Source organism: Pipistrellus kuhlii, unplaced genomic scaffold, assembly GCF_014108245.1.
Source record: "Pipistrellus kuhlii isolate mPipKuh1 unplaced genomic scaffold, mPipKuh1.p scaffold_m20_p_1, whole genome shotgun sequence".
Lineage (NCBI taxonomy): Eukaryota > Metazoa > Chordata > Mammalia > Chiroptera > Vespertilionidae > Pipistrellus > Pipistrellus kuhlii.
This window is the reverse complement of record NW_023425404.1, coordinates 88,717,561-88,742,126: the sequence shown is the minus strand read 5'-3', so window position 1 is coordinate 88,742,126 and position 24,566 is coordinate 88,717,561. Positions and strand designations below refer to the sequence as shown.

At 43.7% G+C, this 24,566-nt stretch overlaps 1 protein-coding gene across 8 annotated transcripts in view; it reads right to left on the bottom strand.

Annotated features, from left to right (window-relative positions):
* Nucleotides 1-157: 157 nt before the first annotated feature.
* Nucleotides 158-24,566, bottom strand: part of EDC3 (enhancer of mRNA decapping 3) — a 79,268-nt gene continuing 54,859 nt past the window's right edge. For all 8 annotated transcript variants that reach the window (XM_036455970.2, XM_036455932.2, XM_045586938.1 and 5 more), the window contains 4 exons: nt 22,500-22,835; nt 11,868-12,021; nt 7,840-8,057; nt 158-2,468 (listed from right to left, as the gene is read on the bottom strand). In XM_036455970.2, coding sequence (XP_036311863.1) covers nt 2,134-2,468; nt 7,840-8,057; nt 11,868-12,021; nt 22,500-22,835 — 1,043 coding nt within the window. In that variant the 3' untranslated portion in view covers nt 158-2,133. The remainder of the gene's footprint in view (nt 2,469-7,839; nt 8,058-11,867; nt 12,022-22,499; nt 22,836-24,566) is intronic.

The window sequence follows — 24,566 nt, the reverse complement described above, 5'->3', positions numbered from 1 at the left end:
CTCCAAGGACTTTTAGGGGAAAGACCCACTGTAATTCATCAGGGGGTATCTAGTTTTACTGGCTGTATGTACCCTGAAACTACAGCTTATGAAGGCTGTCCAGCATGGCTCCTATGGCAGTATTTCACCGCAGTCTTCAAAGTAGAACTTAGAGCACAGGATTGTGTCACTTAGCTTTATTTTTAGTGCTAGTTTTTGGTCCCCCAAGAACTGTTTGAGTGAATCTTGACTACCTGACCGGGGCCCCTTGTGGACTGGGCACTGCGGGCAGGATGCCTCTAAAAAGAGCCAGAGGAATCGTGCTTAACTTGAGCACCACTGGGAAATGCCCAGGCTGAGGGCACAGTGCCACCAGGGGGAAAAAGAGGCTTGAGCATACTTCACAGTGGCCCCTCAAGGCCATTATCCCCAGGCCACAGCAATTTACTAGAGCCAGCTCTTTTGGATCAGGGTTATTCTAGCTCATTTTCTACTATATCCAATCAAGGGACCTAATCACATTAATAGGCAGCCAGAACTGCTTAGTGACTGTTCACTAAAATGCCTGTAACCTTGCACTGCTCAGATTATGGTCTTTGAGTAAAAAGGGCCCAATCTTGGGAGCTGTTTGGTCCTGAGTAGCAGAAGCCAAGGGAGGATACACAGCACAGGGCTGACAGTCTCTGTTCTCCCACTGCTGGAAAACATTTGAGGAAGGATGGGAGAAGAGGGACCAGCCCTCTCTGCCCTGCCTCATTTGTTCCTGGCTATGCTCCTATAGGAAAGTAATAAGCAGCCTGAAACCAGTGCCTGCCTACCTGTGTCCATGCCTTGGTGAGCCTTCCCACTCACCCCTTTAACCAGATTGGGTTGGCACAAAGCAGAAGGCAGCCTGAAGCCCTGAGAAAAGCTTTAAACCACAAGTCTTTGTTAGAGCAGCTGCCAGGAACTCCAGGGCATGGCTCCTGTTCTGTCAGCCCCCCAGGCCTAGACCTGTGAAGGTCTAGGACAAGTATGTCAAACTTGAGGTCGGCAGGCCACATGCCTCGTTTAAGTCAGCCGTGAGTTTGACATGCTTGGTAGGGGCTTAGTGCCTTAGGATCTGAGCAACAGCGTTTCTATGGCTGAGCTCCACCAGCTGACTTCCCAGAATTGGCCTCATTTTGGCATCTCTGAGATAAAGTGCTGGCCCCAAGCCTGTTCAGATTGGACAACCAAAAAGAGACCCGATAAGGGAGGGACATATGTCCTGCTCATGGATGATAGCTACAGAGGGGGGAATTGTAGGGCTATGTATGTGCTGGCAAAGGGGTGGCCTAGGACAGAAGCACTGGCTCTACTGGCTCAACACCAGGGGCCTTGCCTCAGACTAATTAGATGCTCAGCCCCCAGCTAGAGAGGGTACAGGGTTAGGGAGCACTGCTGGCAAGATGGGCATTTTGGTTCTACAGTTAACATAACCTGTATTACCTGTGATGATGCCACCCCTTTCCTTGCCTCTCAGAGTGGTTTAGAAAGGGGGAAGGACCCTTGGGGAAAGATCCCAGAATAAAACTTGATCAGCTAAGGAGAAAAGGTAAAAAACCTTCGAATCTACTTGTGGTGGAGTTTAGGGGAGGCTTCACAGCCCTCCGAACGAATGGGAAGTGCAGCTTTGTCCTATAGCGGACAGCTGCAGTGCAGTCAGCTGTGCATGATCAGAGGGGAGACAAAGCCGCCAGCTCTGAACTAGAGGAAGTACAAGCCCCCAAACAGGACCTACCCAACCCTGCAAGACGTTCTCCCAGGCCCAGTGGCTGTAAACCTGAAACACAATTTGTGAGCTGCCTATGGTCTGTAAACAAAGCCCGACCTGGCCACGCAGGGGACCGAGTGTAGAAATGCCTAGAGCCGCTGCACACTCAGCCTGCCACCTGCCTCACACACCCAGTGGGGAAAGCCTTTCCTGGCGAAGGGCAGGTGACAGGTCAGCTTTAAGTACATGTTAGCAAAAGAAAAAATATATATGATCTGTCCTCTCACAGAAGAAACAACACAAAAGAAAAAATTTAACAATAAAGGTCCATGAAGCTTCACATCCTCTTAAGGCATTCGTTGTCAAGTTCAGTGTCAGGAGCAGCAGAAACTACCAGGTCCAGCTTGTCCAGAGTCCCTCTAGGCAGAGTGTAGTGGGATTACAAACTTGCAGCCAAAGGGTGAGTGGTAGTTGATCCCCACCTCCTGGAATACCTGCTGGGGAATGCCAATGTCGCACAAATAGACACGGCCCGCATGCTCTCCCAGTGGGAGAGGCAGGCCCAGAGCCAGTGACCACTTGGCATCAATGCCCTGTTCGACTTCATGCACTGGAGGATCTATGCTGAGTACCGGTGCCCGGTTCTGGTTGGCCCAAGCCACAGCTGCCTTGTACCAGGGCTGATCCCGCAAGAAGGCGTTCTCGGGACAATCCAGACAGTTGATCACCAGGTCCACGGGACTAGTGGGCAGATCTGCAAGTGGAAAAAAATATCATCTGAAAATCCCTCTAAGCAGAGAACCTAGGTTGGGAGTAGAATCCAGGGGGTCTTCAAGTGTCTTGTTCAGACACTACTTCAGTGCTTCTCCATAGGCCAGCCTTCTAAGGCTGGGCCGGGCCGGAGGTACCTGGAGTTCCAAGGCTTGGTGGGATGGATGCTAGAGACCAACAGCATGTCAGCCAGATGGACCACTGTCCTCATGGAACTCACAGGCTGAAGCACTGTCCTGCTGAGTTTGCAGACCTTCTCACAACATAACCTAACTAACTTCCTGGGAATATTATGAGCTCCAGGAAGGTGGGGTCTGCCAAGTCAGCATTCACAGGGAGGCACTGACTGCCATTTGCTGACTGGCCCTAGAAGTGATCAGCCAAGAGCATGCTCACTCTACTCTACTCTACTCTGGCCTAGCCTACTCACCCTGCTAGAGCCATCTGATCTAGCTGGTCTCTTCACTGGTCTCATGGAAATGGGTCTTCCTTGCAGCCCAACTTGAGAATGGGAAGGGAGCCTATCACTTCTCCCATGCATTTAAAAAGGCTTCTCTGCTCTAACCGGGCCTCTGGGACAGAATACTAGTAAGAACAGATGTTTTAGTAAGCATGTAACTCTTGACCAAGGTAAGAGGTTAAACTGAGAATAGCAAAAGTCAGACCAAACTCAAGGCTTGCACAATTGGGACAGGAAGCTTTTTAGGGCAACAAGAGAAAGAACTGCCTGGAATGGCATCATGTTAGAGATTACAAGAAGAGGAACTCATACCAAGACCCCTTCCTAGCTCTCAGCCTAAAGTAATGACTTTTCTCAGAGACCTTTGGCTTCCTCACTTAGGACAGGGCACCATAGGTCTGTCTGAGTGCCCACAGGGCTGAAAGTTAAGGAACTGGCTCAAGCTCTGGCTCCAACCTGCCACCTGATCCCTGGCAAAGCCCTTCCTGTGGGCCACATTTGTTCTCTCCACCTCTCCCACTTAAACTCACTCTGATCAGATTTTACCGCCCCCCCTCCCCCCCCACTTGAAACTGCTCTTCCATACTGCTAAATCCAGTGGTCAATTCTCATTCTTAATTTAGACAATCTAGAATACCTTGCTGACACAGTTCATCATACCCACCTCTGTTCACTTGTCTTTCAGGTACCAGACTCTCCAAATTTTCCTTTTTCACTGATCACTCCTTCTGTCTCCTTAGCTGGTCTCTGAATCTGACTCCCTGACTTGTAAACAAAGAAAACAGTCTAACAACTTCTCTATCTACTCTCTTTTCCTAGGAGATATCTTACCAGGCTCAGAATGGCTTTAAATACCACATATACACTTATAACTCTAGAATGGATCCCTCCGCTAAACTCCAGACTCATATTTACATATATAAATTTCCACCTGTTTATCCAGCGGCACCTCTGAGTTTCTGTTCTTTCCCAAAAACTCGTCCCTGAAATCTTCCTATTTCAGTGATGGCACCTCCATCCTTCCAGTTACGTAGGCCAGTGGTCGGCAAACTCATTAGTCAACAGAGCCACATATCAACAGTACAACGATTAAAATTTCTTTTGAGAGCCAATTTTTTTTAAACTTAAACTTCTTCTAATGCCACTTCTTCAAAATAGACTCGCCCAGGCCGTGGTAATTTGTGGAAGAGACACACTCAAGGGGCCAAAGAGCCACATGTGGCTTGCAAGCTGCAATTTGCAGACCACAGACTTAGGCCAAAGACCTTGTAGTCACTCATTTAAAAAAAACAACTCTTCATTGTTGAGAGTATTGCAGATGTTCCCCTTTCCCTCCCCATCGTCCCCCTCCAACAGGATCCGGTCCCATCCCAGGCCCTCAGCACCCTATTTATCATCTGTGTCCCTGGGTAATGCCTGTATGCAATATGAGTTCTTGGGTTAATCCCTTCCTCCCCTCTCCCATTCCTCAAGATTCATCAGTGTGTTCCATGTTCCCATGCCTCTGGTTCTATTTTATTCACTAGTTTATTTTGTTTATTAAATTCCTTGTTCATTTGTTCTGATTTTTAGATTTAATTGTTGATATATATTGATTGCCATTTTCTTGTTCCTATTTTTTTTATCCTTCTTCCCCCTTCTTCCTCACGAAGATCCTTTAACATTTTATGTAATGCTGGTTTGGTGATGAACTCCTTTAGCTTTTTCTTATCTGTGAAGCTCTTTGTGTGACCCTCAATCCTACATGATAGCTTTGCTGGTTGTAAGTCCTTGCTATTTCATCACCTTGAGTATTTGTTGCCACTCCTTTCTGGTCTGCAAAGTTTCTGTTGAAAAATCAGCTGACAACTGACTGCTTTTCTCTTGCTGCTTTTAAGATTGTCTGTCTTTAACCTTTGGCATTTTAATTCTGATGTTTCTCACTATGGGCTTCTTTGGTTCCTCTTGTTTGGAACTCTATGAGCTTCCCGAATTTGTAAGTTTATTTCTCTTACTAGGTAGGGGGAGTTTTCTGTCATTATTTCTTTAAATGGGTTTTCAATAGCTTATTCTCTTTTCTCTGGCACCCCCATAATGTGAATGTTGGTACACTTGAAGTTGTCCCAGAATCTCCTTACACTATCTTCATATTTTAGGATTCTTTTTTCTTTTTGCTCTTCTGATTGGGTCGTGTTTTGCTTCCTCATATCCCAAGTTATTAATTTGATTCTCAAAATCCTCTACTGTTGAAGCCATATCAATTATTCTTGATTTCTGACTGGATTTTTTTTGTCTTTGATATTCTCATTAAATTCCTTAAATGTCTCACTAAGTTCCCTGAAGGCTCTTTGAGTCCCCTGAAGCTCTCATTAGTATCCTTAAGTAACCTTATAACCATGGTTTTGAACTCTGTATCTAGTAATTTGTTTGCTTCCATTTCTTTCATTTGTAACATGTTTTTTTGTCTCCGAATTTTGGCAACTTCTATATGTTTGTTTCTATGTATTAGGTAGAGCTGCTATGTCTCCTGGAAAAGGTAGAATGGCCTTTTGTAGTAGGTGTACTGTAGAGCCCAGAGGCTCAGCCTCCCCAGTCACCTCAGCTGGGCACTCTAGGTCCACCCCTGTGTGGCTGTGTGCACAGTCTTGTTGTAGTAGTGCCTTGATTGCTATTGGCGTCACTGGGAGAAATTGACCACCAGGCCAATCAGCTGTGAGGACCAGCTGCAACTACAGTGGGAGAGCTGCTGTGAAGGAGATACCCCTAAGAGTAGGACTTGCTTCAGTGGGGCTTTGGTGCTCACTGAGTCTGCTCTTGAGTGTGTCCCTTGTGGATTTGTAGAGTTGTAATCTGATATGGTCTGAAGCTGTCCACAGGTGCACCGACTCTAGGGCCTCCAGGGAAGTGCAAAGTCAGCCTCTGCCTGGGGCCACCCAGCTATAAAGATCTGCAGATGGCTGCTATTTTGTATTGGGTTGGGAAGTGCACAGGTGAGGCCTAGCTGTGAAGCAAGGCAGGCTGCTGCTATTGTCAGGCCTGGAGTCACTGATTGAGAGTATGGAGTATATTGAGGCCAGCTGCTGCTTGTTAAATTTTAGAAAAGTCTGAAGCCTGAGCCAGTACAAGCCGTTCATATGGAAAAGCCACTGCAAACAGTTTGGGTGAGGGCTGCAAACTGGGTGGGGCAGGGTCACAGGGAATCACCAGGGTGGGATGAACAGTATAGTCCAGGTTGATGGAGACTCAGATATGGTGATGCCTCTTGGCACTGTGGTGGGGAGGTAGGTTTCAGCAAAGGAACAATGGCCTCTGCCAACACTTCTGTCTGGAAGAAAGCTGACCCCCAGTTCTTGTGATGCCAGACAATTTAGGTCCTCTCCGTATGTCCCTGGATTCTTTAAAGATACTGCCCCAGCACTGAAGCTCAAGAGGGAATGAGTCTAAGTTTGTGCGCTAGCCCTTTAAGAGGAACTGCCTGGATCCCAGTAGCCTGTGTCACTCAGCCACAATTCCTGCTGGTTTTTACAGCCCTAAGTTATTGAGACTTCTCTTCCCAGTACTGGTATCCTGGATGGAGGTGTCTGGGACCCCTTGCTCCTCACGGGAGGGCTTCTGTGGCCAACATATCCCTCCTGGTTAAAAACATGCCACACGTGGGTGTCAGACTAGACCAGTGGTCGGCAAACTCATTAGTCAACAAAGCCAAATATCAACAGTACAATGATTGAAATTTCGAGAGCCAATTTTTTTAAACTTAAACTATATTGTTATTAACTTAATTAGGGTACTCTTAAGCTGGCCTTTGCTAAAAACTCAAGGGGTCAAAGAGCCGCTTGTGGCTCGCGAGCCGCAGTTTGCCAACCACTGGACTAGACTATTCCATGCCTCCACCTCCCCTACCAGTCTCAATGTACTTGTTTTAATTCCCTAGTTGTAGGACTTCCATTCAGCCAGATTTCAGGTGATTCTGAATGACGGTGGTTCTGCGATTAATTTTGATGTGGACCCTGAGCTGGATTACCATATTTTTCGGGCCATAAGACGCACCGGACCATAAGACGCACCAGTTTTTAGAGAAGGGAAATGAAGAAAAAAAGATTCTGAAACAAATAGTGTCCTAAAATATTTTATGTGCATTAAAACCCAACATCACAGTCATAAACACATGTAATCAACCCTGTAAAGTAAACAGCAGCATTTAGAACCATTTTAGAGCCGGGCAAGCACACAGAGACCACACAGAGCCGGGCAAGTAAAAAAATTTTTTTTTTAAAGTATATGTGTAGGCTATATTTGGACCATAAGACGCAGGGACTTTCCCCCCCCCACTTCTGGGGGGGAAAAAGTGCGTCTTATGGTCCGAAAAATACGGTATATCTTTCTTCTACTTATGCCTCTGGTGACTTTATATCTCACTGTAGTAAAAGTTCAAACCCTTACAGTGATCCAATTCATAGGCTCTTAATGACCTGATGTGGAAATATCTATGTCTGCTACTCCTTACCCAACCCTTCAACATACTCTTCTCTGCTTTGTTTCCAAAATACTACAAAAAAAAAAAAAAAAAAAAAAATGTTACTTATTTATCTGTCCTAACAAGCATGAAGTTGAGAAAATCAAAAACAAAAAAACTACTGCTTTGTCCCTTGTGTCAGGAACAGTGAGTGCCTGTTCCATTTATATCTGTGAAATGAATAAATGGGTCAACAGCTCTCTGAGTATGGGAGGATGAAGGGATGGGAAGTAGGCAAGTCAACACCAAAGTAGTTCCCATTTGTACTATGACTCTTACAACAGGCAGAGCATACCTTATACACAAGGTATTTTTCCACCTGTCGCCACTGGGCAGTACAATCAGACCATCAAACTACTGAGGAGGGAGGCAGCCTCAGCCCAGCCTTGTGCAGCTGCTCACCTTTGAGACTAGACACTTGTAGGCCTTGGGTCTTGCTGAAGAGAGACAGCTCATTGGTGATGGACTCGAGCATCTTGACAAAGTTGGGCAGGAAGAGGATCACCTGGACATCATGGTTGGCTAGGTGCCTTCCACAGCTGATACCCTGAGCCCCCTTCACATGGGGCCCACATAGCAAAGCCACTGTAGGCCTCTGGTGAACATTTTTGGGATTCAACCTGGAACAGAGGTAAAGACGCATTCTCAATCGCAGACCTGGCAATCCCTTGCACCCTCAACCAAGAGAGTGCCTCGGCTCTCAGGGTTCCTGATGGTCCCAGGTTGCAGAGGTCTATAGCGTGTCCATATCCCAGTGTCACTTCATATACTGGATCTTCTCACTAGGTAGTTCATTGAGATTTTGTTCCATAGAACACTGTTTTCTTACCAAGAACATTTACTGTTCTCACAGTGTGAACCTATTAGGTCCAAACTCTGCTTAACCTCAGCAGCCTTCTTTACTTTTCTTCCCCAACATGCCTGCCCAACTGCAGTTAAGTCTGGTCTCATCATTCTCTCCTGCACTTGTAAAGCTCTTTCTTGATTCTGCTCAAACTGTGTTCCCTGCCCAGAAAGCCCACATTTTCTTTGTGCTCCAGCTTAAGGCTCATCTTTTCCAGGATTACTCTGGCTCAGCTTCTAAGAAACTCACAGTAAGCACCAGATGGGATAATTCTAAATTGTCCTCCATTGGTTACCAGTCCACATTCTTTTTACTGAGCTGGCAGTAAGCTTTAATAAGGGCAACTTTGTAAATACTAATAGGCCCAACTTCATAGGATGCTGTTTGGATCAGTTCAAAGACAGAGCCCAACACACAAAAAGTGCTCATAGATGTTGGCACTATCATAGTACTGGTCATAGAGGAGGCAACAAGCTAGGGGTTTCCCAGCCTCCTAGGCTGGCAATTGACTTGGACACCCACTTTCTTATGACATCACCTTTAGTTTCCTCTCAGGTCTCAGAGAAGCCACACGTAAGGTAGAAGGATTGGCCCTGAAGGTGTGCCCAACCCAAAGGCAGTGCAGTCTAGGGAATGTACATAAACAGACTTAGGTCCCTGCTTGATGTGGAGCAGTGACAGTTACTTACTGGTCTTCAAAGGGAGAAAGATGACAGTGCTGTCAAACCAAAGAGGAAATCCCTATCCTCTGAATAAATTGGGGGGAATACCATTCATTTCTTCTATATTTGTATCTTAAGGAAATAAGAGTACTGCCTTCAGACAGACACTGCATAGTTCTGGCATATGATTCACCTATATCTTTTTCCTAAATGGACTTTCCCTCTCACAGAGGCATTCCCCCATCAGAGGACTCAAAGCAGACCCTAGTACCAACACACACAATAGTAGGGAGCAGAGCACAAGCACTGGAAACAGATCTATCTATATCAGACACCTGGCTCCATGTATGAGCAGGGTCACTTGGGCAAGTCTTTGGCTCTAGCTCTGAGCCTGAGCTGGTTCACCTTAGAACTCTAGACTACTACTTACCTTTGAGATGAAGTTATGTGAAAGCGCAGTGAATAAGTGCATGGTCGCTGTAGCCAGTTTGGTTTAGTGGGTACAACATCAGCCCATGGACTGAAGAGTCCCGGGTTCAATTTTGATCAGGGGCACGTACCTCAGTTGTAGAGCTCCTTCCTGGCCATGGTTGTAACATGCAGGAGACAACCAATTGATGTGTCTCTCTCACATCAATGTTTCTGTCTCTCTCCCACCCTCTTCCACTCTCTCTAAAAAATCAATAAAAAAATAATCCTTGGATGAGGATTAACAACAACAAAAAGTACATGATCTTTGATATACATGAAACTGCTTACTAAGTGGTAATCTTTCTCAAAGGAAAACCAGCAAATGCTGCAAAGGACAAGGGACAGTTTTCTGAGAGTTCATAAAGGCACAAGGACAGCCACCTCCAAGAAGCTGGCTTGAGAGGAGTATAACTACTGCTTTTGGGAAGCCACTTAATGGCCTCAAATACTCCTATGAAGAACTCATTCCAGGAGCTGCCCCAATGGCCAATTCTGGGAAGGTGCAGCAGTTACCAGAACCAAGGGCCTGGTACTCCATCAGAGGGCAGCTTGCACTATTTCCTTCTTTGGGGACGTGTGTGTGTGTGTGTGTGGGGGGGGGGGGGGGGGTGAGGAACTGGGTCTCCGTTGCTTCTTTGTGGCATAGGAGAGGCCAGGAATCCAGCACAGTTGAGAAGCAAGCCTAAAGCAAGGGCAAGGAGGAACAAATACACCTGCAACTCTATAAGGCAAGGTGAGTGGAAGAGCAAGAAGGGGAAACCAACCTCATGTCCAGATTGGTTCACTTTAGACACCTCTCTCCCACAAGGTTGCAACTGTCCTCTTTATTGACAAATCCAGCAGACACTTGTAAACTCTAATTTTGCTTGATATCTCAGCAGTACCAATGCTGACTGTTCCTTTATTCTTCAAACACTATTTCTTGGGTTCTGAAGCACTATCCTCTTAATTTTCTTAATTCTCTAGCTTTCTTTCAGCCATTTTGGAAGGCTCCAGATCACCTAACTATGCCTTTAGCGCTAATGTTTCCCAGAATTCCACCCTAAGCCCATCCTTTTTTTTTATACTCTCTTTATAGAATATCTAATCTATACTACTTATGAGCTGATGACTTCCAGATCTCTATCTTCTGCTCAGACTGTCTTTTAAACCACAGATAGCTAATAGTCTGTTTGGCTATTTCACAGGCCTCTCAAACTTAACCTATCCAAAGCAAGATCCACCATCTCCTCCAAACATGCTCCTCTTCTCACATTCCCTATCACAGTGAATGTTATCACCATCCAACAAGATATCCATGTTGGAAAGCTTGAAGTTCAGTGACTACAGACTTCACTTTTCATCACCTCCAACATCCATTCAATGGCCCTGCCCTGATTCTATACTTAAAGATAAAACAAAACCCTTCACCTATTTCCCCCTCTCTGATCTCTACTTCCCTGGTTGAGGCCACCATCATTTAGCCCCTAGCTCAGTTTTCTGTTACAGTTTGCTAACTGGTCTCAATATCTCCAGTCTTGCCTCCACTTAATCTACTCAGCCTAAGTCATCTTTGTAAAACCCAAGACTAATCATGTCACAACCCTACTGAAATCCCTTCAGCAGCTCCCTACTGCTCAGTGCACCAAACCCTATTTTCCAGCCATACTTAATGACTTAAGCCCTCCTCACCTTCCACAGTCTCTCAATTCTCTCTGCTGCTGGCATATGCTACTCCGTAGATTCTAGACTACTTTTCTCCATTTCTGCTCTCACTGTTAAATGGCCCTTCCTCTGCAGGACTCGGCTTGGATGCCCCTGCTCTAGGAAGGCTGACTGGCTTCTTCCTGGAGTAGGAAAAAATGTGGCTTGCTGGAGAATCTTCTTTTTCCTCTACCACAGCATCATACTTTTTGGAGGCCCCATTAGGCTACTAGAGGGCAGAAGCAGTGTTTTCTCCCTCTCTGTATCCCTAGTCCTAGCACAAGGCTGGTACACTGTATCAGTAAATATCCACAAATAAAATTAAGCACTGCTCCAGACATATAAACTGAAATGGTAGGTGTGAAGATACCAAACTCCAGCTCTCCCACCCAACTGCGAGGGTGGTTTTGGAAGTTCTCAGGTATGGAACTCAGGATCGATTTGTACCCCAGCCCCTTTTGAATGACAAGTGCCAAAGGCTGGATTTCTGAAGGTTCTGAGAAGGCAGGCCTCTGGCAGTCAGCAGCAATCTCAAACCAACTCTTATCAGGAAAGAAAGTCAAAAGGTGGCTTGCTGGGAGAAAAATGAGGACTCACAAGAGATGGGTTAGAGAAGCAAACAGAAACCTCCAGCATCTAAGAAAGATGCTTCACAAAGGCGTTCCCATTAGACAAGCAGGAACCGTCTAACGGATGTCCTTGTGTGAGGCTCCGTGGTAGGCCAAGCAGAGCGGCACCACCCACTCCCCCCGCCAGTCTGGAGGCTTTACCTGTTGGGTCCTCCGAGTAGAGTCAGTGCCATCTGACTGGCACACACGCCTGTCATCTCCAGTCTCCGCTCCAGAGTCAGCCCATGCTTTTCAGCCACAGACAACAGCTTTTTGTGTAGCTCATAGGAAACACTTGGGACAACCAAGCCAGAGTCTGCAGTTCAAAAGGAGGTGTGGAGAGAAAGGGGCAGTGATTACAGGAAATCAGGTTCACAAATGCATGTACTCAATCCAGAATTCTATGAAAGCCAAGTCTTTTAAACTGACCCTCCCTGACCCATCTGCCTCAGCTGGGACTGAGACTTGCTATGCAGCCCAAGAGGCTTAAGTAGTGGATGGGAAACAGAGAAACAGCTTATTCAGGTTTCCACAGAGCAGGGTTTGAGAAGCTTTGACCACAAAGGCCAAATCTATAAGATATATTAGGTACTACCAAGAAAAGGCTGGCAAAGAGCATGTAATAGTAACCTATGAACCACATTAGAAGAGAACATGCTTGTCCCAACGTGGGAGAAAAGCTGTCCTACAGTGAGTTTTTTCTTACAAACAAACCCCTTATCCTTCCCCAGAAGTGGAATAAACATGACCTAACCCTCCTGATCCTCTGGTACCACTAGTCAATTTCAAGGCAGGATGACTTGTTCACCCCATCTACTCCCCACTTCCTCCTCTCCTCTACTTACCCTTCCTCTTTGTAAAAAATTTCAACTAGCAACTTGTTTTCTCAAAGAATTTGTCATTTTCTGCCTCTTTGGGGTGAATGTGACCCAATAATCATACCTCAGGGAAAGAGTATATGGAAAGTAACCCATGGCTTGCCTTAAACTACTCAGAAGAATCTTGAACATTTTATTCACCATAAATAAACAGAACTCTAGAAAGGTTAGAGAGACTCACAGTCCCTGCAAGTACTTGGTTTTAAATACCAAAGTCTGCAGCAGCTGATACTTTTGAAGTCTATCTATAATAATAAGTGAGTAATATGCTAATTAAACTGAACAGCCAGACAACCTTCCGGACGTCCTTCCAGACAAAGCCAGGGCCGCTGCTGTGAGGGCCGAGCCCCTTGCATGAATTTTGTACACTGGGCCTCTAATCCATCCATCCATCTTTCTTTTTTTCTTTCTTTCTTCCTTCCTTTCCTTCCCTTCCTTCCCTCCTTCCCTCCCTCTAAGTGTCCCTCCCACCATCCAACTGGCCGCTATGACGTGCACTGACCACCAGGGGGCAGCCACTCAATGCTGTGATGTGCACTTGCCATTTATAGAAAAACAGCAGCACGGACCTGGTGTTGACAAAGCAACACTCAGCTCTGCCCAAGTGGGACACAGGCTCCGCCACCACCCTGGAGCAACAGACAACCAAATCGCAGCCGAGACCCATGGTGCAAAATGTGGCCCACAGCCCAGCCCAGAAATGATGGCTGTAAGCACCGGGTAATGATGTCATGTAGCAACGCTCAACCTCCTCCCCGCAGCAACAGGCTATCTATCTATCTATCTATCTATCTATCTATCTATCTATCTATCTATCTATCCATCCATCCATCCATCCATCCATCCACACACACACACAAACATACACACATATATATGTCCAATATGTGAATTATCCCTCCAACCGTTCAACCAGTCACTATAATGTGGATGGACCACCAGGGAGCAAACTCTCTGATGGGTAGTTTGGCTTGCTGCTGGGGTCCAGCCCATTGGGACTGGGCGAGATGGGCCGGACAAGTCCTGGAGTTCTCCCACAATCCTTTTCCGGCCCTGACTGTGCACCGCTGGGGTCCCTGGGCCTGGCCTGTGTGCCCTCTTGCAATCTGGGATCCCTTGGGGGATTTTGGAGACCCGGTTTCAGCCCGATCCCTGCATGCCCCTAATTTAACAATAAAGGGCACTACAGACCTGGAGCCCACAAAGCAACCACCCCAGGGAGTGACAGCCCACCAAATTGCAGCCAATGCTGCCGAGACCCCATGACGCAAAAGGCGGCCCACAGCCCAGCCCAGCCCAGCCCAGCCCAGAAATGGTGGCTGTGGGCACCAGGTAATGACATCACATAGTAACACCCAGCTTCCTCTCCCTAGCAACTAGCATCCTTGCAGTTTCTTCAGTACAGGAACACGACTTGCAAACCCTTCACACTTTAACCAAATGTCTATGAAGTGTTTTGATGTGCCCCATCTCATTGATTCTCACAGAAGTCCTGGAGTAGGTGGATAGGAAACTTGGTGGAATTCTATTTTCTTTTCATTAACTGGAAAATGGAGATTTAGAAAGTTTAGAAACTTGACCCAACTGAAAAGAAGAAATGGTGGACCTTGAAAATGACTTCAGGTTTTCTCACTGAGCAGAATATAGTCAAACATTGCTGCAGTTAAATATTTTACTCTGTTCTCCTTGCGTGATCTACAATAATAATCTGTTCCATGTTGATATTTACTGCTGTGTTGCTGACAAATCCGAAAGAGAAGTTGGGGTGCTTCACTGGGTTGGAAAAAGTTTAGCTACATCAGAAAGTGAGTCTAATTAAGCAAGTTTATTCTCTCTATATAAAAGGCCAAATTGACTTGTGCATGCACAATACATATAAAATCCTTGCTAGCGTCAATTGCACATAGGTATTACTATCTGTCATTGTCGATCATAAATTTGGTTGACACTTCTATTATAGAGAAAAGGCGAATAGCAATATTATAGTATTTCTTCTGATCAATTTCCTTCCAATGTGCACGAATTTGTGCACTGGGCCACTAGCAGTATTATATGCATCAGTATCAACACACATGTGCCATTTCAGGGCCCAGAAAACCAGGACAGGAAAGAAACAGCAAAGTCAAAGACTTCACTGCATAGGTCTTTCAGAAAAAAAGAAAATCAACAAGGAAACAATGACTCTATAAATGACATACTGGGTCAAATGGATTTAACTGACATTTACAGAACATTTCAGCCCAAAGATGCAGAATATACATTCTCCTAAAGTGCACATGGGTCATTCTCAAAGATAGACCACGTTAGGACACAAACTAAGTCTTTACAAGTTCAAGAAGACTGAAATCATATCAAGTACTTTCTTGAATCACAATGGCCTGAAATTAGAAATCAACTACAGTAAAAACACTCAAAAACATTCAAACATAAAGAGGTTAAATAGCATGTTAATAAATAATGAATGGATTATCAATGTGATCAAGCTTCCTGTAAACAAATGAGAATAAACACACAACCACCCCAAATCTAGGGGTCACAGTGAAGCAGTCCTGAGAGGGAAGATCATAGAACTACAGGCCTATCTCAAAAACAGGAAAATTTTTTATTTTTATAAATATATTTTATTGATTTAAAAAAATATATTTTATTGTTTTTACAGAGAGGAAGGAAGAGGGATAGAAAGCTAGAAACGTTGATGAGAGAGAAACATTGACCAGCTGCCTATAGCCAAGGTACATGCCCTTGACCGGAATCGAACTTGGGACCCTTCAATCCGCAGGCCAATGCTCTATCCACTGAGCCAAACTGGTTTCGGCAAAAACAGGAAAATTATTAATAAATTATTTAACCCTACAACTTAAAGAATTAGAAAGAGAACAACAAGAAAATCTCTGAGTAAGTATAAGGATGGGAAAAAATAAAGACCAGGGTAGAAATAAATGACACAGAGCCTAAAAACAAAACAAACAAAAGATCAATGAAACCAAGAGCTCGTTCTTTGAAAAGATAAATAAGATTGATGAACCTTTAGTCAGACTCATCAAGAAAGAGGACCCAAATAAATAAAATCAGAAATAAAAGTGGTAAAGTAACCAACTGACACCACAGAAATACAAAGGATTGTAAGAAAATACTATGAATAATTATATGCCAACCAGCTGGAGGATGTGGATGATATGGACAAATTCCTTAAAAAAAATACAATCTTCCAAAACCGAATCAGGAAGAATCAGAAAACTTGAATAGGCCACTAACAACTGAGGAAATAGAAGCAATAATAAAAAAAACTCCCAGCAGCACCAGCTGGTTGGGCTCAGTGGATAGAGCAACAGCCTGTAGACTGCAGGGTCCTGGGCTCAATCCCAGTGAGGGGCATTCAGGAGGCAGCCAATCAATGATTCTCTCTCATCATTGGTGTTTCTGTCTCTCCCTCTCCCTCTCCCTCTCTGAAATCAATAAAATATATTTTAAAAAACACACGCATAAGTAAACAACAACAAAAAACTCCCAGCAAACAAAATCTCTGGTACAGATGGCTTCACAGGGCAGTTTTACCAAACATTCAAAGAAAGCTAATACCTAACTCCTCAAACTATCCAAAAAAATTCCAAGAAGGGACACTTCTAAGCTCTTTTTATGAGGTCAGCATTATCCTAATTCCAAAACCAGATAAAGACACTATAAAGAAAGAGAATTACAGGCCAATATCCCTGATGAATATAGATGCTAAAATCCTCAACAAAATATTAGGAAATCAAATCCAGCAATCCATATAATAAAAACCCAGTGATTGTAATGCTGTAACAACCAAAGACAGGTCACCAGGAGGTGCACTGATGGATCCCGCAGCACGCCAGGACTGGGTCTTGTGCGATTTCGCACACTGGGCCTCTAGCATATTAAAAAGATCATACACATGACCAAGTGGTATTTATTCCAGGAATGCAAGGCTCGTACAATATTCACAAATCAATAAACATGATACATCACCTAAACAAACTGAAAGGCAAGATTCACATGATCATATCAACAGATGTAGAAAAAGAATTGTACAAAATCCAACACCCATTTTTGACACCCACTTTCAGCAAAGTGGGAATAGAGGGAGCATACACCAACATAATAAAGGCAATATATAAGGAACCTACAGTGAACATCATACTGAATAGGCAAAAACTACAAGCATTTCCCCTAAGAAAAGGAACAAGATATGGATGTCTGATTTCACCACCCTTATTCAACATAGTTCTGGAAGTCCTGGCTACTGCAATTAGACAAGAAGAAGAAATAAAAGGCATCCAAATTGGAAAGGAGGAAGCAAAACTCTCATTATTTATAGAAGACACATCAATGCTAAAGATGCCACCAAAAAAACTAATAGATTTAATAAATGAATTCGGCAGTGTAGCATGATACAAAATTAACACCCAGAAATTGATGGTATTTTTATATACCAATAATGAACTCTCAGTTCTCGAAACTACAAAAACAATCCCATTTACCACTGTAACAACAACAACAAAATTAAGATACTTAGGAATAAACTTAACCAAGGAGGTAAAAGTCTTGTACTCAGAAAACTACAGAATGTTGTAAATAGAGATAGAAAAGATATAAACAAGTGGAAGCATATATACCATGTTCATGGATTGGTAGAATTAATATAATTAAATGTCCACACTAACCCAAAGCAACCTACAGATTCAATGCAATTCCTATTAAAATACCAACAGCATATTTTACAGATTTGAACTAATACTCCAAAAATTTACATGGAACCAAAAAAACCCCAAAAAGCTACAGCAATCTTGAGAAAGAAGAACAAAGTTGGAGGAATCACAATACCAGGTATACTTCAAAGCCAATGTAATCAAAACACCTTGGTACTGGCACAAGAACAGACATATAGATCAATGGAACAGAACAGAGAACCCAGAAATTGACCCAAACCACTATGCTCAATTTAAAAGTTGACACTTTGAAATTACACTACTGAGATAGCCTTTGAAATTCACATTTGAAGTCACATACTGATAAATAACAATTATAAACAGGGCAATGTACTAGCTGCTTTTCTACCTGATCTTATTTACAAGTATTAACCCAATTTATAGTTAAGGGGATAGGCTCAGCAGCCCTCTTCCAGCGATGGAACTCAACTCTCTGACTCTACAGAAGCCTCCTTGCTGAAACCTTTAACAGTTAGTAAATCCTTCACCTTTATTCCTCAGTGTAGTAACTACAGTATCTGCTTTCTCTGGGCTTAGTCACAAAGCACTACTGAAACCACTATAAATCCATGCAGTCTGACTGCAATTAGACTCTCACTGATGTTTTTCCTGCCTCACAGGTTTAATGCCTTTCAATCTTCTTGATCACCCTATCCTTTCCCACTTGTTTTCAATAATCAAATCCTATCAAATTCCCCTTTGTCACTTCTCTCACATCTGTCTTCTTTTCCATTCAGAAGTCCAAATGCCTGGTACATTAGTTATGTCATGAGCCGAAATGATTTGAGCCTAATCTGGTCTCTTTTCTCATTTTACCCTGAATTCTATCATGAGACCACTCTAAATAGACTCAGTCTTCCAAAAAGAATTGTTGGATTATGTCATTTTCAGAATCTTTCAGTTTGTTCCCTATGGCCATAGGATAAAGACAGCATTGGCACACAGGGCATTCTGTGCTTTTGTCCAAAGCTATTTTTAATTCCTGCACAACATAAACTTTCTGACCTGGCCAAACCAGCCAATGGCTGATTTTGCAGAGGCTCTTTCCTCACTAGCACCTGCCCAGCCTTCTCATGAATATCCTCTTCATGTTTGTCTGATGAAATCCTGCCCATGCTTCAGGGCTTTTGTTCTGTTCCCTTTGTGAAGCCTGCCCCGATCAGCCCAGTCTTCCAGACCTCTCCTGCTTCTCAACACGCAGTGCACTCTCATTGGACTCCAGGCATAGATAGTATATTGCCATTTTCCAGTACATTTTAATAGATTGAACACCAGGACTGTCTTTGAATGACTTACAATAAGCACAGCATTTTGACTGATCCAAAGTGTCTTAAATATTTCATTTAGAATATTATGAATGTTGAGCAAAGATTCTCTGGGGCTTTACCACTCTCCTGACCAGTGTTCTTTGGGGACCTCTCACTATTGAACAGAGTACTCACATATATCTGGCATTTTATAGCCAAAACTAACACACACGGATGTGGCCTCTGATATTATTTAGCAGGATAGGTCCAAACTGGAGGAATATCTGATAATCTGTGATTGCTGGAGACAGCAGTATTGTCAAAAGACTCAAAAAGGGCTTTCCAGAGAGAAAAGACTAGTAGTTTTAAACAAAGAGCTAAATTTAGTTGCTTCCTGAATGTGTTTTCCCAATCAACATAACTTTTATACCATTGTTCCCCTTTATCCCCCACAGTTAGTGAAGAGTATTGCCAAGAGAAGTAAAGCAATTAATAATGGCTTAGAAACCGTTAACACCACTTGGCAGTAGTATCTATATGGAATACCAGCACCGAGCTCTCAGAACCTAAAAACCCAGCCATCACCCAATGGGTAGTTACTTGTTCTTCTGTTGCCTCTCTGGGTCTGGGGGTTAGTAGAAAACAAGTATCTGAGGTTCTAGAACACATGTGTCAAACACAAGGCCCGCGGGCCAAATCCGTCCCGCCAGGCCTTGCAATGTGGCCCACACTGCGCTGTCATCACTGCACTCCACTGCGTTTCCATCACAATGACAGTTTATGACTGTTCAGTAAACCATTCGGCCCACGATTTAGGCTGGATTTTAGATTTTGGCCCCTTCTCTGATTGAGTTCGATACCCCTATTCTAGAACATGAAAGCCACAAGGCTAGGAGATTGAGGAGTTATTCAAGCCACTTTTTGTGTAATGGCTAATCTAAGTTGGCCAATGTCTGAGGGCATACTAAAGAGAAAAGACTACAGTCTATTTTGCCATTAAACTGCCCTTCTTATACTATATTCTCCTTCCTTGTTAACTGCATTCAGAAGAGGAAAGTAAATAGGATCAAGTTTTTAAGAGCCTTTACACTCTGGGCTTCAATGTCCTCATCTGTAAAATGAAAAAATTATACTAGGTAAGCAAGTAACCAAACACTAACATTGTATAAACCTAGGTTGTTTCTCCACATATTTCAGATAGTGTGCCTTATTCTGATCCTAACATTTAAATAGTGGATCCAATTGGAAAAGTGTCCCCAACACTATCTGAATAATATTCAGTAAAACCTGCTTTGAGGCTTATTTATGCCTTGGATCTGAAGCTGAGATAAAAATCACCTATAGAACCCTAACTGGTTTGGCTCAGTGGACAGAGCATTAGCCTGTGAACTGAAAGGTCCCAGGTTCAATTCTGGTCAAGGGCATGTACCTTGATTGTGGGCATATCCCCAGTGGGGTGTGTGCAAGAGGCAGCTGATCAATGTTTCTCTCTCATTGATGTTTCTAGCTCTCTATTCCTATCTCTTCCTCTCTGTAAAAAAAAAAAAATAAATTAATAAAATATATATTTTTTAAAATCACCTGTAGAAACTGCTCATCAAGATTAACTGTTTGCTGACTCCTTTTCCGACCTAGACTCTGCTATGCAAAAGGGCTTATTTCCAACTCCTTAGCACTGTTGACACTTTACTGATTCTGTTATTCTCTCCCTGTTAGTTACTTTACTCCAAGGCAGGCTGTCATCTCCCCTGAGCTCAGGAATTCCAGGGAAATCACATACTGAATGACCAACCCCCTCAATCCAGAGAGCTACCAGTAGAGGCAGTAAAAGGAGAGCAGTCAGAGGTAGATGGATGGCAGGATCTAAGGTACTATCTGAACTGCTGGATGATAGCTGCCTTTGAAAAACTTAAAACCTGCCGAAACCGGTTTGGCTCAGTGGCAGAGCGTCGGTCTGCGGACTGAAAGGTCCCAGGTTCGATTCCGGTCAAAGGCATGTACATTGGTTGCGGGCACATCCCCGATTGAGGGTGTGCAGGAGGCAGCTGGTGGATGTTTCTCTCTCATCGATGTTTCTAGCTCTCTATCTCTCTCCCTTCCTCTCTGTAAAAAATCAATAAAATATTAAAATAAATAAATAAATAAGAAAAACTTAAAACCTGGCCAGTTAAATTAAGCCTGATTCTGAACTACACTGTTTGCCTTTATATAGGTGGTAAAAATCAAAGGAGTTCAGCAAGATACACTCAATGCCACTTAAGGAAACTACCTTAAGTAGTCTAGAGGCACCATAGTAAAGAGTCACCTCCGACGGAGTCTGCTAGTAAAAGATGGAAACAATTTAGGAGTCTTTCTTAGCTTGACATTCTGCTTTTTTTCCTTTCACATGAAAAGTAAGCACAAACTGCTACACTCAGCAAAACCAAATACAACAGAGCTCTATAGCTGTCTACAAAAAGCCATGCCAGCCTGGCTGGTGTTGCTCAGTAGTTGAGCGCCCACCATGCACATTTCAATTCCCGGTCAGGGCACATATCTGGGTTGTGGGCTCAATCACCACTAGGGGCTGTGCAGGAGGAAGCCGACTGATGATTTTCATCATTGATGTTTCTCTCTCTCCCTATCCCTTCTTCTCTCTGAAATCAATAAAAACATATTAAAAAAAAAAAAAAGCTATGCCAGATCTGATTCTTCTCCATGTAATTAAGCTGTCTCCATAATTCTCTCTATAAACATTACTAGAATTCAAAATTTACACTCAAAACCTCAAACCAATTACTCAGTTCCTTTTCTACTTATTAAAATGATTAGGATTCCACCTTTAGCTTAAAATCATTTAATAACAATGATTTTCAAACTGTATTCCAAGAAGCCCAGTTAAGAGTGTGATTTGGGAGGAAGGGACAAGGATGAGGTAGACCACTTCTCCCACAGCTGCTTTTACATGCTTGAAGACTCTACTGCTAAAAAAAAACACCCCAAAACTTAAAAAGCACTGGAGTAACAGACTAGACTATCTCATATACTACAGTGACATAATTACCAAGGTGCTGTTTTGTTATATGACAATTATGACTAGTCAACTCTCAATGACTAGGGCTAGCAGGAGATGAAGACAGTGTAGCACAAATGTAATTTACCGAAACCCTAGTGTTAACCAGAGGTTTCAAACATCCATTTACAACTGTTTTTTACCACAGCAAATAATTAGTGAAGAAAAGTTGAACTTCTGCTAGAATGTTCAGGCAGTAACAGGGAAGCCAAAGTGAAAATAGACTGGATTTATGTGAATATAGATAGTTGGCCCCTATGCCTTGACATTCTATAAACATCCTATATAATAAACATCCTATATAATAAAACCTTAATATGTAAATCAACTGAACAACAGAACGACTGATGGCTCTGATGCGCACTGACCACCAGGGGCAGATGCGCGACGCAGGAGCTGTCCCCAGCCCGTAGGCCCGACCGGCAATGGCAGGAGGAGTGGGGGAACAGCGCCAGGCTGCCAGCCAAGACAGGTGCCAGTGTCCCCCCCTGCAGAGGGAGGTGCCAGGCCAGCCCAGGTGGGTGCAATAGGGGGCCCCTATTGCCCTGCTGGTCACCCATAGATTGGCCCTGGTTGCCAGCCAGGCCTAGGGACCCTACCCATGCATGAATTTTGTGCACTGGCCTCTAGTACTAAATTAACTGCAGAACAGATTCTGCCAGATGCAGGATATATAAATGGATATGTAGAGAAATCAACTCCCCTACAATGGTAGGTAATTATGTTATATTGGCCAGAATCCCCAAGAAAAATAATAATGGCCAAACACCAAGCCACTTTAGTTAATTCCTACTATAAGACTCTGAGTCAGAATCTGGGTCATTCTGCTTCAAGCAAAATAGGAAGGGGACAGCAGCCAGAAGGATGTGGAATCTGGTGCAACTCACCTGTGCAGAACTCCTTGCTCACATTGTGGGGCACTGTGATCCGTCGGTACACTATGGGCTCTGACTCCAGGATGTTCTCATCGTGGCGGTACCGAGCAGGCCTTTCATTTGGAATACCCCTGGAACGGGTACCGCTTCTCCTCTCATATGTATCAATCTCCTCAAACACAGCTGCCTTGTCAAATAGGGCTAGGTTCCCTTCAAAATCAAAATCTGTGTCTGGGATCTCTTCAATATCATCCCCAAAGCACTCGTCATCTTTATTCTTCATTTGGCCATTCTTTAAACCACTTTTCTTTGGAGTTGCCTGGTTTGGGTGCCTGCTACTAGACGACCCTGGAGAAAAAATAGGAACTAAAGTCAGTGTGCCCACAGAAAAGTGCTCAGTGGAAGTGGAAAATGCATTAGTTTTTTGTGGAGAGTGTTACAGGAATCAAAGTGAAGATGGTAAGCTATTCTTCAATCATATTAAGTAGCACAAACTACCACAAATTTAATGAATAGACTTCACATACTACCCAAGTAATAGTGAACATAAAATAAGCAGAATTGCCCTGGCTGGTGTGGTTCACTTGATTAGAGCATAATACCAAGTTCCAGGTCAGAACACATGCCCAGGTTACGGGTTCAATCCCTGGTCAGGTGTGAATAAAAGGCAGCCAATCAATGTTTCTCTCTCTCCCTCTAGAATCAATAAAAAACATACCTGTGGGTGAAGATTAAATAATAATAACAACAACAACAAAAGAAACTAAGCAGAACTTCTGGAAATTTAAACCAGTTCTCTCTTCAGAAGGAAACTGGTAATGACAGAGGCTTTTAAAAACAAATTGTTGTTGTTGTTACAATCCTCACCTAAGGATATTCCCCCCTCCCCCACCACAATTGATTTTTAGAGAGTGGAAGGGAGGGAAGAAGGGAGGAATGGAGGGAGGGAGGGAGGGACAGACAGACATTGATGTGAGAAAGACACATTGATTGGTTGCCTTCTGCACGTGCCCCAACTGGGTAGGGGATTGAACCTGCAATCCAAGTATGTGCCCTTGATGGGGAATCAAACCCACCACCCTACGCAGGATAACACTCCAACTACTGAGCAACAATGGCCAGGGCTTAATATTTTAAAAATTTATTTGAGAGAGATAAAAACATCATTGTGAGAGAAACTTGGTCAGTTGACTCTTGAACATACCTTGTACCCTGACTAGGAATCAAACACAACGTGGGTATGTGCCCTGACTGGAAATTGAACCTGCCACCTTTCTGTGTACAGGACAATGCTCCAATCATCTGAGCAACACAGGCCAGGACTGAGAGAGGCTTTTTTGACAACTGAATATCAAAAAGTGAAAGGGCAGCCAAAACCAGTTTAGCTCAATGGATAGAGCGTTGGCCTGGGGACTGAAAGGTCCCAGGTTCGATTCCGGTCAAGGGCATGTACCTTGGTTGCAGGCATATCCCCAGGTGGGGGTGTGCAGGACTCTCTCTCATCGATGTTTCTAACTCTCTATCTCTCTTCCTTCCTCTCTGTACAAAATCAATAAAATATATTAAAAAAAAAAAAAAGTGAAAGGGCAAAAATACAGTAGTCTGGGTGGGTTGATTCTGAATGTTAAGTAATTAAGAAAGAGCCGAAACTGGTTCGGCTCAGTGGATAGAGCATTGGCCTGTGGACTCAAGGATCCCAGGTTGGATTCCGGTCAAGAGCATGCACCTTGGTTGCGGGCACATCCCCAGTGGGGGGCGTGCAAGAGGCAGCTGATCGATGATTCTCTCTCTTTGATGTTTCTAACTATCCCTCTCCCTTCCTCTCTGTAAAAAATAAATAAAATATATTTTTAAAAAGTAATTAAGAAAGAATACTCCAATGTGGCAGGTACTATTTTTTTTTAAAAGATACTATTTTAAAAAATGTATATTTTATTGACTTTTTACAGAGAGGAAGGGAGAGGGATAGAGAGTTAGAAACATCAATGAGAGAGAAACATTGGTCAGCTGTCTCCTGCACACCTCCTACTGGGGATGTGCCCGCAACCAAGGTACATGTCCTTGACTGGAATCGAACCT